Source organism: Panthera tigris, chromosome E1, assembly GCF_018350195.1.
Source record: "Panthera tigris isolate Pti1 chromosome E1, P.tigris_Pti1_mat1.1, whole genome shotgun sequence".
NCBI classification, from domain to species: domain Eukaryota; kingdom Metazoa; phylum Chordata; class Mammalia; order Carnivora; family Felidae; genus Panthera; species Panthera tigris.
The window spans coordinates 39,498,573-39,514,060 of NC_056673.1; the positions used below are offsets into that span (position 1 = coordinate 39,498,573).

The 15,488-nt window shown below is 40.4% G+C and overlaps 3 protein-coding genes across 3 annotated transcripts; all 3 read right to left on the minus strand.

Annotated features, from left to right (window-relative positions):
• Positions 1-4,295: 4,295 nt before the first annotated feature.
• LOC102950479 (keratin-associated protein 1-3-like) lies at positions 4,296-4,844 on the minus strand. The gene has a single exon (XM_007085828.2). It carries the CDS (start codon positions 4,842-4,844, stop codon positions 4,296-4,298), a length of 549 nt encoding a protein of 182 aa, XP_007085890.2.
• Positions 4,845-7,253: 2,409 nt separating this feature from the next.
• LOC122233419 (keratin-associated protein 1-3-like) lies at positions 7,254-7,817 on the minus strand. Its single transcript, XM_042965456.1, has one exon. It carries the CDS (start codon positions 7,815-7,817, stop codon positions 7,254-7,256), a length of 564 nt encoding a protein of 187 aa, XP_042821390.1.
• A 6,244-nt stretch (positions 7,818-14,061) lies between these two features.
• LOC102950186 (keratin-associated protein 1-3-like) lies at positions 14,062-14,610 on the minus strand. The gene has a single exon (XM_015539135.2). The coding sequence runs from the start codon at positions 14,608-14,610 to the stop codon at positions 14,062-14,064; it is 549 nt and encodes a 182-aa protein (XP_015394621.2).
• Between the last annotated feature and the right edge of the window lie 878 nt (positions 14,611-15,488).

Sequence of the window (15,488 nt, forward strand, 5' to 3'; positions counted from 1 at the left end):
GCTTGCTTGGGCTCTCTCTCTCTCTCGCTCTCTCTCTCTCTCTCTCTCTCTCTCTCTCTTAAAAAAGAAAAAAGATACTCTATATGCTCCATCTGGAACATCAGCTCCAATTGGGACCATTTACCAAAATTATTTCAAAATAATAGTAGATAATTACTTTGTTATACTCTTAAGATTTTTCTGCTTTTTCTGCAGGACAAAGAAGTAAGTGGGGAGATGCTAGGTATCACCACCAGGCTGTGTGCAAGTCTTTGAAAATGGCACTCATTTTCACATTTCACTAGGGATATAGTATCTTTTTTCCCTTGTAATGAGGGGAATTTCCAGTGGCTTCTACTTGGCTCTTCCTACCATGGGAGTTTTATTCCTTAAGCCAGAGTGTGAATGTGGGGGTTATGCCAGTTGTCAAACAGATTATTCCAGTTGGGGAATTGATCTCTGGACCTACTGGGTCCACTGTGATTCAAATGTGTGATAAAATGCCAGCTGTGACTGGGCCACCATAAGCCACCACTTTCATTGGTGTACTGGAGTGACATCTTGGGTCTTCAGGAATTAGTGTCAACACAGTGTCTGATAATCCATGTGGTAGGCAGAATTTGGGGACCCATGACCTCTGAGCCCTGGCGTCATGTCCATGAATATATTATGTTTGGGGACCAAAGGGACTTTGCAGATAAATTACGGTTACTAATGAGTTGACTCTAAAATATGGAGAATGTCCTGGACTATCCAGGTGGACTGAAAGACAGTAACCTAACACCTGACACAAAGAGGAACTTAATCTGACTTCCACAGCTTCCAAAGTAGCCATTTTTAAACTTGCAGAAACTTGTTGCACCTCCTTCATGTCTGGTTCACTAATTTCATTCTCTATGAGTTTTGGACTCAGATTTGGGTTCAGATTTCAGGGTTTTATTTTGTTTGTTTTGTTTGTTTTGTTTTGTTTTTGTTTACTTACAAGAATATGTGACTTAAGGGACACTTGGGTGGCTCAGTTGGTTAAGCGTCCGGCTCTTGATTTTGGTTCAGGTCATGATCTTGCAGTTTGTGGGAGGGAGCCCTGCATCAGGCTCTGTGCTGAATGTGCAGAGCCTGCTTGGGATTCTCCCTCTCCCTCTCTTTCTGCCCCACTCATGCTAACGCTCTTTCTCTCTCTCTCAAAATAAATGATTAAACTTAAAAAAAAAAAAAGAATATGTGACTTAAGCAAGCTACTTCTGGTCAGGATTCCTTGGTTTGTGAGATCACATCAGGCTCTGTGCTGGGCATGGAGCACAGCCTAAGATTCCTTCATTTAGCTTCATTTAGACTTATTTTCCTCATCTATAAGCCAGGATAACAATATCCATTTCAAGGATTAATGTAAGTGTTAAATGAAAAATAAAGCATGCATGGAGTATAATTAGCATGCGACACAGTGTGTGGTACTAAACGAGGTCATACTGGTTCTCGTCTCTTTTATGTGTCTTACCCATCATTCTTCCCCCTTTTCTTTCCTGCCTCTTGTCCCTAGTCTTTTTCATTGTGTTTCATTGTGTCTTCTGTCTTTTCTCTTCTATTTCGTACTTTTCCTTTCCTTTTCATTCTTTTCTCCATCATTTATTACCATAATTAATCACCACCACCCCCCCCACACTCCCGCCAGCCTGATTTTGTTCTTTACTTTTTGTTATTCATCTACTCATAGTTATGGTCAGTGAACCTCAATTAAAAATGCTCCCCACTTTTGCTCTAGAATTTGCAGTCCATGTGCTTTTCCTGTCACTGAACTGCTTCTACATCTCCAATCCTCTTAGGTGTCATATATAGAAAGTTTTCCATTTTTGAGACCTCACTGCAGTCTATTGCATAGTGTAGTGGTTAGGAATATTCTCGGTTTCCAGTTTTGCAAAAGCCAACAAATAATGGCTTGATCAAAGGACTTATTCTTCTCATAGGTAGGCAGCTGCTAGCAATGGTTCAGAGACTCGGCCGTGTCAGGACCAGTGTTGCTTGAGTACTCTTGGGATTCTGTAGCTCTAGGAATCCTGTCTGTATTTAAAGTGAAAAGAACAGTCACAGTGAGGAGGAAGTAGAAGCACCAGCAGTGTGTGTCCCTTTTATCAATAAAAGAAAGCTTTCTCAAAAGTCCTTAACTGGCTTCTACTTATATTTCACAGGCTGGTCTTGTGTCTCTCTATAACTTTTATTTTTTTTAATTCATAAGCTTATTATTTTAGTGTCACACTACAGGCATCTGTGGGGCATAGTAGGTCAGACACTTTGGCAATATTGTAATGTCTCTATGGTTTTGCCTTTTTTAGAACGTTATGTAACTGGGATAATATAGTACGTAGCCTTTTCAAATTGGCTTCTTTCATTTAGTAATATGCATTTAAGATTCTTCCATGTCTTTTTGTGGTTTGATAAATCATTTATTTTTATCACAGGATAGTATTCCATTGTATAGATATAATATAGTTTGTTTTTCCATTCCCCTATTGAAGGATATCTTTGCTGCTTCCAGTTTTTGGCAGTTAGGAATAAAACTGCTGTAAACATTGATGTGCAGGTTTTTGTGTGGACATAAGTTTTCATCTTTGGATAAATACATGGGAACACGATTGGTGAATTGTACGGTAAGCCTATGTTTAGCTTGGTAAGAAATAGCCCAGCTGTCTTTCAAAGTGGCCCTACCATTTAGCTTTCCCACCAGCAGTGACAATTCTTGTTGCTCCATTAACATTTCCCAGCATTTGGTATTGTCATTGCTTTGGATTTAGCCACTCTAATAGGCGTGCACATTGGTCCCTTTTTTACTCTTTTCCTTCCATTTAGAATGACCTTTAAGGCCTCAAAGATTACCTCCCTTGTGAAACTTTCCCAGATGCTGCCCCCAACATGGTCCCTGCTGGTCCCAAATGATCTTTTCCTTTTTGAAATCCTGTTTCTGGCTCTTTTGTCTTCTTCTTTGTAGTCTACATAACTAAGATACTACTTTCCACAGCAGTGGCCATCTAAAGCCTCTCCAAAATTTCTGAGAGTTCCTGAGTATTACTTACTTGTAGGTCCCCCTGCTCTGAGTTCTGGGTTGTCTCCAACTCCTTTGAGTCAACCCAGACATAAAACTCAGCTCTTTCCTTGGTGTTCACAGGAAAGTTGACCTACTGTAACAGGGATTGTATGAGTTTAGTAACTTTAATGGGGATGAAACATGGAGTAATACTCATGACTTCCTTACTGGGTCTCTCCTCTGTTCTTTCATCTCCTCACTCCCTTTCTGGAATAAAAAAAGAATTCTTCTCTCTGTCTCGTTTGTAATTATTTCACATCCTTGTTTCTCAGCACCCGTTGTAAGTTGGACTACCAAGGCTTATTGGCCACAAAAGCATCCCCCTAAGACAGGGAGATTTTTTTTTTTTTTTTTCTACCAACTACTAAGAGAATGCAGTTTATTTGTTATATTGTTTGTAGCTATTTTCACACATATACTTTTTATTTCTGGATAGTAAAGTCCTCAGGGATAAGAATTAAGTCTTCATCTTCCTGATCTCCATAGTTCCTCCATACACTTTATATGACTTCAGTTTCTTTTAAAAAGAAACAAATGTACTTCTTTGAAGGAGGCATTAACACATTATCACATTTTATTTACAAGTAGAAACACAGACTATGGTTTGTTTGCCCAGTTATAATATTTATTAAGAAATGACAGAAAACACTATATGACAGATGTAAATGAAATAGGCAACAGGCAAGATCCTTATGATCCCCCCCCCCCCTCTAAAATAGGGATGAAATCAGATGTTGAAATATGAAAAAGTCTAGCCTACTTCTTAGAAGCTGAATGTTGGGTGAAGGGCTTCCATTCTCTCTGGCGACATCTGAGGAAAGTCATGTGGCTGTACCCTGGTGTCTTTGATGTTAGAAAAAATGTTATTAAATGTAGCAAAAAGTAGATTATAAGGCAGGGAAGGATTAGACTTGTGGGTAATTCTAAAGGATTAATTCCACAATATGTCAGTTATTTTAGACCCTGAAGAAAAATCAGAAATAGTATATCCAAAGCATTTTGATAATCAGCTGGTATGTTTGCAGCATTTCTGTGTCTGTAGTGGGGAATCAATGTATTCAGTGGAGTATCAATGTATTCATTGCAGAGTGATATCAGGTAGAGCCCATATACTTGGCAGCCCCCATTACAAAAACCCAAATGGAAGTCGTAGAACTTGTGGTGGTCCAGGGGTGGTTGACGAGATACACTGTTCAGAGATACTGTGTCCTGGGCAACTGGAAATCAACAACCTGGCTTTTTAACAGGTGGGCTCACAGCAGGTGGGCTGGCAGCAGCTGGGCTGGCAGCAGTAGCAGCAGCAGGCAGGGCGGCAGCAGGACTGTCCACAGTAGGATGGGCGGCAGCAGGAGGCCTGGGCGTGGTGCAGCTGGCAGCAGGTGGGGGGTATGCAGCTCACCACACAGCAGGGGGGCAGGCAGGTGTCCTCCACGCGGCAGTCAGGGCGGCACCACCTGACGCGGCAGCTCACGGCTCCGCAGCCACCCTCCTGGCCGCCACCAGTGCCACAGCCGGTCCCGCAGCAGCTGTTCTGGCAGCAGCTGGGCTGGCAGCAGCTGGTCTGGCAGCAGCTGGGCTGGCAGCAGCTGTTCTGGCAGCAGCTGGGCTGGCAGCAGCTGTTCTGGCAGCAGCTGTTCTGGCAGCAGCTGGGCTGGCAGCAGCTGGTCTGGCAGCAGCTGGGCTGGCAGCAGCTGTTCTGGCAGCAGTTGGGCTGGCAGCAGCTGGAGCCACAGTTCCCGCTGGTGGAGCAGGTGGGAAATCCACAGAAGCTAGTGGAGCAGCAGGCCATGGTGTCAGGAGCTGGGCTGAGAGTTGGGTTGCTTAGAGGTGTTTTGGTGGTAAGGTCTATGTCAGGCCTTTTATATATCTGAGCCAGCTTCTATTTATAAAAATTTTAACATGTCTTCCTTGTTTTTGTTTTAAATTTGTTCCTCATTGGACCTCTGATTGGCTTACATTGAAATACTTATGACCTATTATGAGCAGCAGTTTGGAAATTGGTTTGTTTTGTAGTTTCATTTGGACTGCTTGTGTTGGTCCTTTGCAAATCTTTGGAATACATTTGTGGTTTTCCATGTTCAAAGAGTCCTTCCATTTTAGCCCTTGCCAACGCCCTCATTTTGTAGAGGTGGTTATTCCATGTGACGTTTTGTCCATATCTCTAAGATAATTGTGCTCTTAGTTTAAACTATTATTTTTTTCTTCTGACTATATAGACTGAATTCTTTTGCATTTAGGATATCAGAACATCCACTGAACTGAAAAGAGTACTCTTTGTGTATAATTCAAAGCTTCCTACTGGGGTACCTGGGTGGCTCAGTTGGTTAAGCATCCGACTCTTGATTTCAATTCAGGTCATGATCTCACGATTCGTGAAATCAAACCCCATGTTGGGGCTCTGTGCTGACAGTGTGAAGCCTACTTGGGATTCTCTCTCTCTCTCCCTCTCTCTGCCCCTTCTTGCTTTTGCGTGTGCATGCTCTCTCTCTCTGTGTCTCTCTCTCTCTCAAATAAATAAACATTAAAAAAACTTCAAACTAATTTACTCCAACATAAAGTCAATGACTACTATAGTTCCTTTGATTTCAATCAATTTGAAATGTGTAACTATTATTCATATTCTAGGCCAGAAATCTTTTCTTGTGAACAAGTGACGTAATAAAGATAGCAGAGTACTAAGCGTCAGGTAGGACTTTAATAAATGCTTACTAAATCTGATTTTGAATGGGTGGAGTAAAAGACATGATTCATGGATGCATGTACCACTTGTAAATGATTTAATAGAACTTTCAAGCTGTAGTGCCTCTCGTGGAGGAGTCCTTATTATTGTCAAAAGACATTAGGAAGTGCTGAAATATTTTTCTGTGTTTCATAGTTGAACCAAGTCTCAGGGAAAAACATCTGGGAGTTGTGACATCTTGAAGGACATTCTTCCTTGAAACGCATAATCTTGTGTTTGATCTATCATTGCTACCAATTAAATGATAGAGGTAAGTGCTGGCAGCTTATAAAAAACTTGGAAAATATTTTTCTTAAAGTATCCTATATTTTGTCCTATTGTATTTTGTATTGCACTGAAATACTTAATAAGGAGTTAAAAAATTAAAAGGTTTTTTTTTTTTTTTTGCTCTAGATTTGTCTTAAGTTTCCAAGAGAACATCTTTCAAATTGGGTTGCAAAGTACAACCTAAATAGTTGTTTGAGATTTCTAATACATGTGTCTGACAAACGATGTTGGTAGAACTCACGGGGTATCTCCCAGGCTGTTTGTTCTATCCTTGTTTAGGTCAGAGATATACTTTGTATGTACTTCCGGTAAAGTGTTGGGAGTTGAAACTTGGAGGGCAATTTGGAGACCAGGGGGAAGAGTATAATAGCCTAAGACATAGGAATTAAGCCTAAATGCTCTTGGAAAACAGTATTTAATAGATAGTATCTGGTAGATATTTTACAATCTATTTAATAAGTAATATAATCTCTAGATATTAGGTACACATGAAGGAGAACATCTAGTATATAAACTGGAGGGGGATTAAAATGGTAGAGCTACATGTAGGTAGAAATCCCATAGATTTGATCAACCTGAAAATTTTAGCCAAAAGTTGCTTTACTGGTTTAGACCTAATTATTACAGGTTAGAGCATTTAACTATTTGAATAACTGTAAAGATTATTTAATGCATGGAGCATTTTGTTAACTGATGGATTCAAGCATAGTGTAATTAGTATTCAGCCTGTCTGGTTTAGACCTCATGTGTATGCTTTAAGATTATTATAAAAATGCAAATCCACTCTCCTTGAATTCCAGCTAAAGATGGACAAGCTTAGAGGTAGAAGAAAGAAAATAACCCAGTTTGCTTTACACATTTAAACATTTTATTTGAAATTAACAGGGGATATTCAAGGAGAAAGCCGGTCTAAAACATGTGGGGATCAAGAGATAGGGAGGAGAACAGAGATGTCACCGAAATGAAGTGACCCTGGAGACTTCTCAAGCAAGGCAGGATATCTAGATACTCTGATTGATACATGTTTTCAGTGTGCTAATTCAGCACATCCAAGAGGGTCCTGACTAAACTCATTTCTGAGCGGCTTAGAAACATCATGGTACTTAGCATGGGAGTAAAATTGAACACTTCTTCTGAGATCAGAGCGGTTTGCTTAGTTTCCCCTTTCATTCTTAATCAGCAACCCTGCTTTTAACAGGTGGACTGGCAGGAGGTGGGCTCACAGCAGGTGGGCTGGCAGCAGCTGGGCTGGCAGCAGTAGCAGCAGCAGGCAGGGCGGCAGCAGGACTGTCCACAGTAGGACGGGCGGCAGCAGGAGGCCTGGGCGTGGTGCAGCTGGCAGCAGGTGGGGGGTATGCAGCTCACCACACAGCAGGGGGGCAGGCAGGTGTCCTCCACGCGGCAGTCAGGGCGGCACCACCTGACGCGGCAGCTCACGGCTCCGCAGCCACCCTCCTGGCCGCCACCAGTGCCACAGCCGGTCCCGCAGCAGCTGTTCTGGCAGCAGCTGGGCTGGCAGCAGCTGGTCTGGCAGCAGCTGGGCTGGCAGCAGCTGTTCTGGCAGCAGCTGTTCTGGCAGCAGCTGGGCTGGCAGCAGCTGGTCTGGCAGCAGCTGGGCTGGCAGCAGCTGGTCTGGCAGCAGCTGGGCTGGCAGCAGCTGTTCTGGCAGCAGTTGGGCTGGCAGCAGCTGGAGCCACAGTTCCCGCTGGTGGAGCAGGTGGGAAATCCACAGAAGCTAGTGGAGCAGCAGGCCATGGTGTCAGGAGCTGGGCTGAGAGTTGGGTTGCTAAGAGAAGTTTTTGAGTTTTGACTGCACCTTCTACTTCTGGCCTTTTATATCTGTCCTAGAGCTGCATATTGTCCTAGCATTCCGCATCGTTCCTTGATACCCTTTGCAAAGTCAGTCTCTGATTGGCTGATACCTGAGTTGTTTAGAAAGTTATAAATAGCATTTCAATAGCCTGCTTGGTGATTATTCAATTAAGTCCTATTTTGTTTCTTCTTTGCCCTCTGGATCAAGTGAATGCTTTTTATGGAAGCCAATCAGAGCAACACCTCTTTATGCAAATCATATGACAGACTAGACGTGGGCCACTCCTGGCTTGCTTCGTCATACCTGCCCTTTGTTAACCTTTAGACAGTTTATCTAAACTGAGCATTTTCTTCCTAAGTGGTCACTAAATTAAGGATCAGGACTTCATAAAAGAAAATTTGTTTAGATTTCGAATGACTAACATTAGAGTCATCAAAACATTAATCAACATCCAAAAGAACTATGCCTTTCTAGGATCTGTTTGTACAAGTTATAGGATACTGAGAGATCTAACCAATATTTTTGCCTTCCACCAACCATGTACATATTCCCAACTGAAACTGTTTTTTTTAAAAATTTTTTTTAATCTTTATTTATTTTTGAGACAGAGACAGAGCATGAGCAGGGGAGTGGCAGAGAGAGAGGGAGACACAGAATCTGAAGCAGACTCCAGGCTCTGAGCTGTCAACACAGAGCCCAACATGAGGCTCAAACTCACGGACTGTGAGATCATGACCTGAGCCAAAGTTGGACACCTAACTGACTGAGCCACCAGGTGCCCCCACAGCTGAAACTGTTAAGACTTTTGCCGGTAGATGGTTTTTATGACTCTACTAAATGAAAAATATATGCTAGTAATGAATACACCTTTTAACAAGTCAAACAGTACACAGACATATAAACAAATTTAATAATTTTCCTGTTTTCCCCCAAACACCCATCCCCTCCAAAACTAGTACTTCAGAAATAATCAATATTAACAATTTGGTATATATTCTTTGACACCTTTCTTCCTGCTTTTGCAGACATAAACCAGCATATACATAAGTAAAAGTAAAATATAAATAAAAAGTAAAAGTTGGAATCTATACATACTTATTTTTAAAAATTTTTAATTGTAATAAAATACACATAAAATTTACCATCTTAATCATTTTCAAGTGCACAGTTCACTAGTGTGAAGAGCATTCACACTGGTGTGTAATCAATCTCCAGAATTCTTATCTTGTAAAACTGAAGCTCTATATCCATTAAAGAGCAACTTTTCCATTCTCTCCTCCCTAAGCCTTTGTAACCACCTTTCCACTTTTTGTATTGATGAATTTGACCAACCTAGATGCCTCATATAAGTGGAATCATACATTATGTCTTTTTAATTCATGGTTTATTTCACTTAGCGTAATGTCTTCAAGATTCATCCATGCTATCAATGTATCAGAATGTTTTTCCTTTTTAAGGCTGAATAATATTCTGTTGTATGTACACACCACAGTTTGTTTATGTATTTGTCCATCAGTGAACACTTGGGTTGCTTCCAACCTTTTGGCTATTGTGATTAATGTTGCCATGAACACGGATGTAGAAATATCTTTTCAAGATACTACTCTCACTTCTTTTGGGTAGATACCTAGAAGTGGAATTGCTGGATCACATGGTAGTTCTATTTTTAGGTTTTTGAGTACCTGCCATACTGTTTCCCATAGTGGCTGCACCATTTTACATTTCTACCAACAGTGCACAAGGGTTCCAATTTCTCCACATCCTTGCCAACACTTTTTGGGTTTTTTGAGAGTAGACATTCTAGTGGGTATGACATGGTATGTCCTTGTGGTTTTGATTTGTATTTTTGTAATGATTAGTGAGATGGAACATCTTTCATATGCTTGTTGGACATTTGTATATCTTTTAAAGATTAACTTAATTTTTTTTCTTTAAAGTTTAGTTATTTATTTTGAGAGAGAGAGAGAGAGAGAGTGTGTGTGTGTGTATGTGATTGGGGGAGGGGCATAGAGAGAGAGAGAGAGAGAGAGAGAGAGAGAGAATCCCAAGCAGGCTCCACACTGTAAGTGCAGAATCTGACTCGGGGCTCAAACTCACAAACCATGAGATCATGACCTGAGCCAAAATCAGGAGTCAGATGCTTAACCCACCGAGCCATCCAGGTGCCCCCGTTTGTATATCTTCTTTGAAGAAATGTCCATTCATGTACTTGCCCAATTTATAATTGTTTTTGAGTTGTAGAAGTTCTTCATATAGTCTAGATAATTTGCTTCTTATTAGATATATGATTTGCAAATGTTTCTCCCCTTCTATAGATTGAATTTTCATTTTGTTCATTGATCCTTTAATGCACAGAAGTTTTTAATTTTGATGTAGTTCAGTTTATCCACTTTTTTACTTTTGTATGCTTTTTGTGTCATATCCAAGAAATCACTGACAAATTCAATGTCATGAAGCTTTCCTCCTGTGTTTTCTTCTAAGAGTTTTATAGTTTTAGTTCTTAACTTTAGGTTTTTTTTTTTTTATCCATCTTCAGTTAATTTTTGTATATGGTATAATGTAAGGATCTACCTTCATTCTTTTGCATGTGGATACCCAATTTTCCAAGCACCATGTTTTGAAAAGACTGCCCTTCCCATGTAATGGTCTTGACACCCTTATTGAAAATTATTTGACCATATTTGTAAAGGTTTCTCTCTGGGCTGTCTCTTATATTCCATTTGTCCATATGACTGCCTTTATGCCAGTACCATACTGTTTTGATTACTATAGCTTTGTAATATAGTTTGAAATCAGGAAATGTGTTGTCTCTAGCTTTGTTCCTTTTTCTCAAGATTGATTTGGCTATTCTGAGTCTTTTGTGGTTCCACACAAATTTAGGAGGTTTTTTTTCCTCTTTCTGTGAAAAATAATCTTGATAAGGATTGCATTGAATCTGTAGATTGCTTTGAGTAGTATGGGCATTTTAACAGTATTAATTCTCCTCATTCATGAGCATGTAATACCCTTCCACTTACTTGTGTCTTCTTTAACTCTTTCATCAGTGACTTCTAGTGTTTGGTACACAGATCTTTCATCTCCTTGGTTAAATTTATTCCTAACTATTTTATTCTTTTTGATGCTACTGTAAATGGGATTGTTTTCTTAATTTCTCTTTGTGGTAGATTGTTGTTAGTGTGTAGAAATGCAGCTGGTTTGGTGTATTGATTTTGTGTCCTGCAACCTCCAACTGTACTGGTTTTGTTGACTGGTTCTGTTTTTTTCTTATTGTATTTTTGGGGGTAAGGTGGAGTCTTTAGGATTTTCTATATATCATATCATGTCATCTGCAAGTAGAGACAATTTTATTTTTTTCTTTTTTATTTGGATGCCTTTTATTTCTTTTTCTTGTCTAATTTCTCTAGCTAGGACTTTTAGTACTATGATAAATAGAATGGGTAAAAGTGGGCACCCTTCTCTTTTTCCTGATCTTAGAAGAAAAGCTTTCAGTCTTTTATCACTGAGTATTATGTTAGCGTGGGCTTTCATATATGGCTTTTATTAGGCTGACATAGTGTCCTTTTATTCCTAGTTTGTTGAGTATTTTTGTTTTTGTTGAAAGAGTGTTGAATTTCATCAAATTCTTTTTCTCCATCTATTAACCATGTGTTTTCCCTTCTTTATTCTGTTATGCAGTGTATTACATTCAATGATTTTTGCATGTTGAACCATCCTTGCATTCTAGGATAAAATCCCACTAGGTCACGGTGTATAATCCTTTTAATGTGCTGTTGTATTCTGTTTGATACTATTTGAGGAATCTTGCATCAATATTCATCACAGATATTGGTCTCTAGTTTTCTCTTCTTGTAGTGTCTTTGGCTTTGGTATCAGAGTAATGCTAGACTCACAGAGTAAGTTTGGAAGTATTCCTTTCCCTTTAATTTGTTGGAAGAGTTGGAGGATGATTGTTTTTAACTTTTCTTTAAATGTTTGGTAGAATTCACCAGTGAAGCGTCTGGTACTGGGATTTTATTTGTTGGGAGGTTTTTTATTACTAATTCAGTCTCCTTGCTGGTTATAGATCTGTTCAGATTTTCTATTTCTTCATGATTTGGTTTGGATAGGTTATGTGATTTTAGGAATTTATTCATTTTATCTAAGTCATCTAATTTTTTGCCCTATCCCATACCTATTAGTCATTCTTTTAAATAGCTATGCAATTTTCCAGAGTGTGATCATACCACACTTTATTCAATCATACCCTATTGATATATCCTCAGTTGTTTTTAGTTTGTGCTTTTGAATTAAAAAAAATGATAGAATTTCAAGCTAAAGAGAATTTAAAGGAATCCAGCTTTTGGTGATTATGGGTGGGTCACATGATACAGCGATCTGAGCCCTTAACTGAGAACTAAATTAAGCTAATTAAACTAAATAAGCTTCTCAAACTGGTTCTGCCATTATGTGATTCTGCAACTTCAAAAAAGTGACTTACTCTCTCTGAACATTGGTTTATTCATCTGTAAAATGAGGTGATCTTTCAGACACCTCCAGGGCTTAAATTGTGGAATTGCTTTCCCGGCTCATTCATTCCCTAAGGGTATGATCTACCATGTCTAATTCACCTTGGAATCCTATGTAGTGCTTTCTGCACCATCTTCAACGTAGGCACTCAGGAAATGCTGTCGAATAAAGGAAGGAAGGAATGATTGGCTGTGTATGGTACTGATAAACAGCCAAATTTGCATCTTACCCAAGTCACATGTCATTTATTTTATACTTTTTTTCTCAGCAGGAGCTCTTAGGTAGTGATACCTGAAAGTGGTCAGAAGTTAAAATCGAAGGAGCAAGAGGACAAAACATGTTGCCATTTCTATTCTATTCAAGGGTGTCTTCTGGGTTGGATCAGGTCTCTAGAAGATATATCGGGGAAATTGGTTCCTTGCTTACATGTTATCCTTTATTCATGCTTTCTAATTTCTTGATTTTCTTTAACCCTTGCATGAATAAAGTATTATAATTTTAACCCAAGTAATATTTTTAATAAAAAGGAGTATCTTCAGCTCCCTCCAGTTCTAAGTCCAAGAAACCACAAATTAATCCTGAGCCTTGTCCAAAAACTACCAAGATTTATAAAACATTTCCTGATGCTTGTGTTTAAATATGTATAAATTCACTGTATGTTACATATATACATCCATTGTGTATTATGTATGAGTGCATGTGTATGCATAATAAATGTATTTCTAAGTGAAAATTTTAAACCAAAGTAGATATGTTATTATCCTCACTTTCAGTTTAGAAACTGAGATGAAAATTAGAGTAAAGTTATCCATCTGACCAAAAGCGAATTTCCTCAGAGAGGCTTTCCCAATGTGTGGTTCTCTTGCTTTATTAGGCAAGACTACATGTGAATGGAAGATTGTAATATATTAGCATATGTTACCATGGTTTGAAGATTGCCTGAAAGAGCATTCCTCTAAGAGACTTGAAAAAAAAAAAAACATCATATCTGGCTTTGGATTCAGAGTTCCTGACTGCTATACTTTTCTGGTTGTGAAAGCTCTTTGTGAGGTCAGGATATGGAAATAGAGCTTGTGCCACTTCTGAGGCCCTGTATGACTGCCTTTGCTGTACTTTTTATGGCATTAAACTTTAGTAGATGTAATCAAATTTCCTAGCATGGTATAAGAAAAGCAGTGTGGGATATCAAAAACAGATTAAAATCTTTTGTGACTTTCTATGAAATACATATCATGAATAAACTCAATAAAGAAAAAAAGAGATATTTGCTGCACCAAATAGATATAGTTTAATAGACCTTGGTATATTATTCCCCTTTCATAAAAAGTGCAGTTTGCAGGATGGTGGAGTATAGGAGGTGAACATATCTGAGGACAGATGGTTCTTCCGTAGCATTGGTGGCAGAATCACAGAGAGTAGATTCAAATGTGTCCTGAAAGCAAATTGGTTGTCCCATTTCTTGAGTCAAATTTGTATTTTGGCGGCCTCACTGGGAGAGATCAAAGTCTTTCCAGAATTGAATGGAATCAGATAGATCTGTGAGGCCTAAATAGCCCCCACCACAAAAAACAAATAACAGTTCAGGAATTTGATAGTGGTCCAGGCGTGGTGGAGGAAATAATTAGCTCATGAATTGATTTGGAAGTTGAAACTTCAAGTTGAAAATCAGCAACCTTGCTTTTAACAGGTGGGCTCACAGCAGGTGGGCTGGCAGCAGCTGGGCTGGCAGCAGTAGCAGCAGCAGGCAGGGCGGCAGCAGGACTGTCCACAGTAGGACGGGCGGCAGCAGGAGGCCTGGGCGTGGTGCAGCTGGCAGCAGGTGGGGGGTATGCAGCTCACCACACAGCAGGGGGGCAGGCAGGTGTCCTCCACGCGGCAGTCAGGGCGGCACCACCTGACGCGGCAGCTCACGGCTCCGCAGCCACCCTCCTGGCCGCCACCAGTGCCACAGCCGGTCCCGCAGCAGCTGTTCTGGCAGCAGCTGGGCTGACAGCAGCTGGTCTGGCAGCAGCTGTTCTGGCAGCAGCTGGGCTGGCAGCAGCTGGTCTGGCAGCAGCTGGGCTGGCAGCAGCTGGTCTGGCAGCAGCTGGGCTGGCAGCAGCTGGTCTGGCAGCAGCTGGGCTGGCAGCAGCTGTTCTGGCAGCAGTTGGGCTGGCAGCAGCTGGAGCCACAGTTCCCGCTGGTGGAGCAGGTGGGAAATCCACAGAAGCTAGTGGAGCAGCAGGCCATGGTGTCAGGAGCTGGGCTGAGAGTTGGGCTGCTAAGAGAAGTTTTTTGTGTTTTGCTGGTCACTTCCACGTTGGGCCTTTTATAGACCTTGGCCAGCTATTATTTACATAATTCTCAAAATGCCTTCCTTGTTTGTATATAAATAATCTGTCTCTGAATAATAATTGCCCTATTCCCGAGTTATTTGTTCAACCTCTGAAAGCCTTTAAAAGTTCATTTTATTGGTCTTCAATTAGGATTCTTTACCACAGTCAGGTAGTCATTGGCGTTCATTGGGTACATAACCCATAATCCCCCATATTTGTTAAAATTTGCCCATTGCCCTAAGAATAATTGATGCCTCACCTTTACAGAGTGTCAGTATTACTCATTGGTGACCCTGATAATGGAGCTCTTGGGTCTCACATGACAGTTTAATTCCCAGCAACATGTCTCCAGGGTCAACTGCTGCCCCTTTATCTTTCTCATCTTCAATTTGACTGTGAAGCAAAGTGATCCAGCTGGCCAGAAAGGGGTGCTTTTTGGGGGGCTGAGAAGTGTGGGTGAATTGTTACTGATCACAGATTCTGGAGCACGTATGTGCCCAAGTGGTTCTGACTACTTTGCACGTATCATTTCATTTAATTTTCACTGCAATCCTATGGACTCCGCCTATACATCTCCCATCGTCTATGTCAGGAAATTGAGCCTCAAGCAGATTTATGTCTGTTGCTCAGGTTCACACCAACAAGTGGTGAATCTGAAATTCGAACCTATGCCATCTGACTCCAAACTAAACTCTTCAACCACTACAGTCAATACCCTGTTTTCCATGTCAGCAATTGTTCCAGAGAAACTCAAAGGGTAAAGGAAAGATGTAAAAATTTGCCCACTCTTAA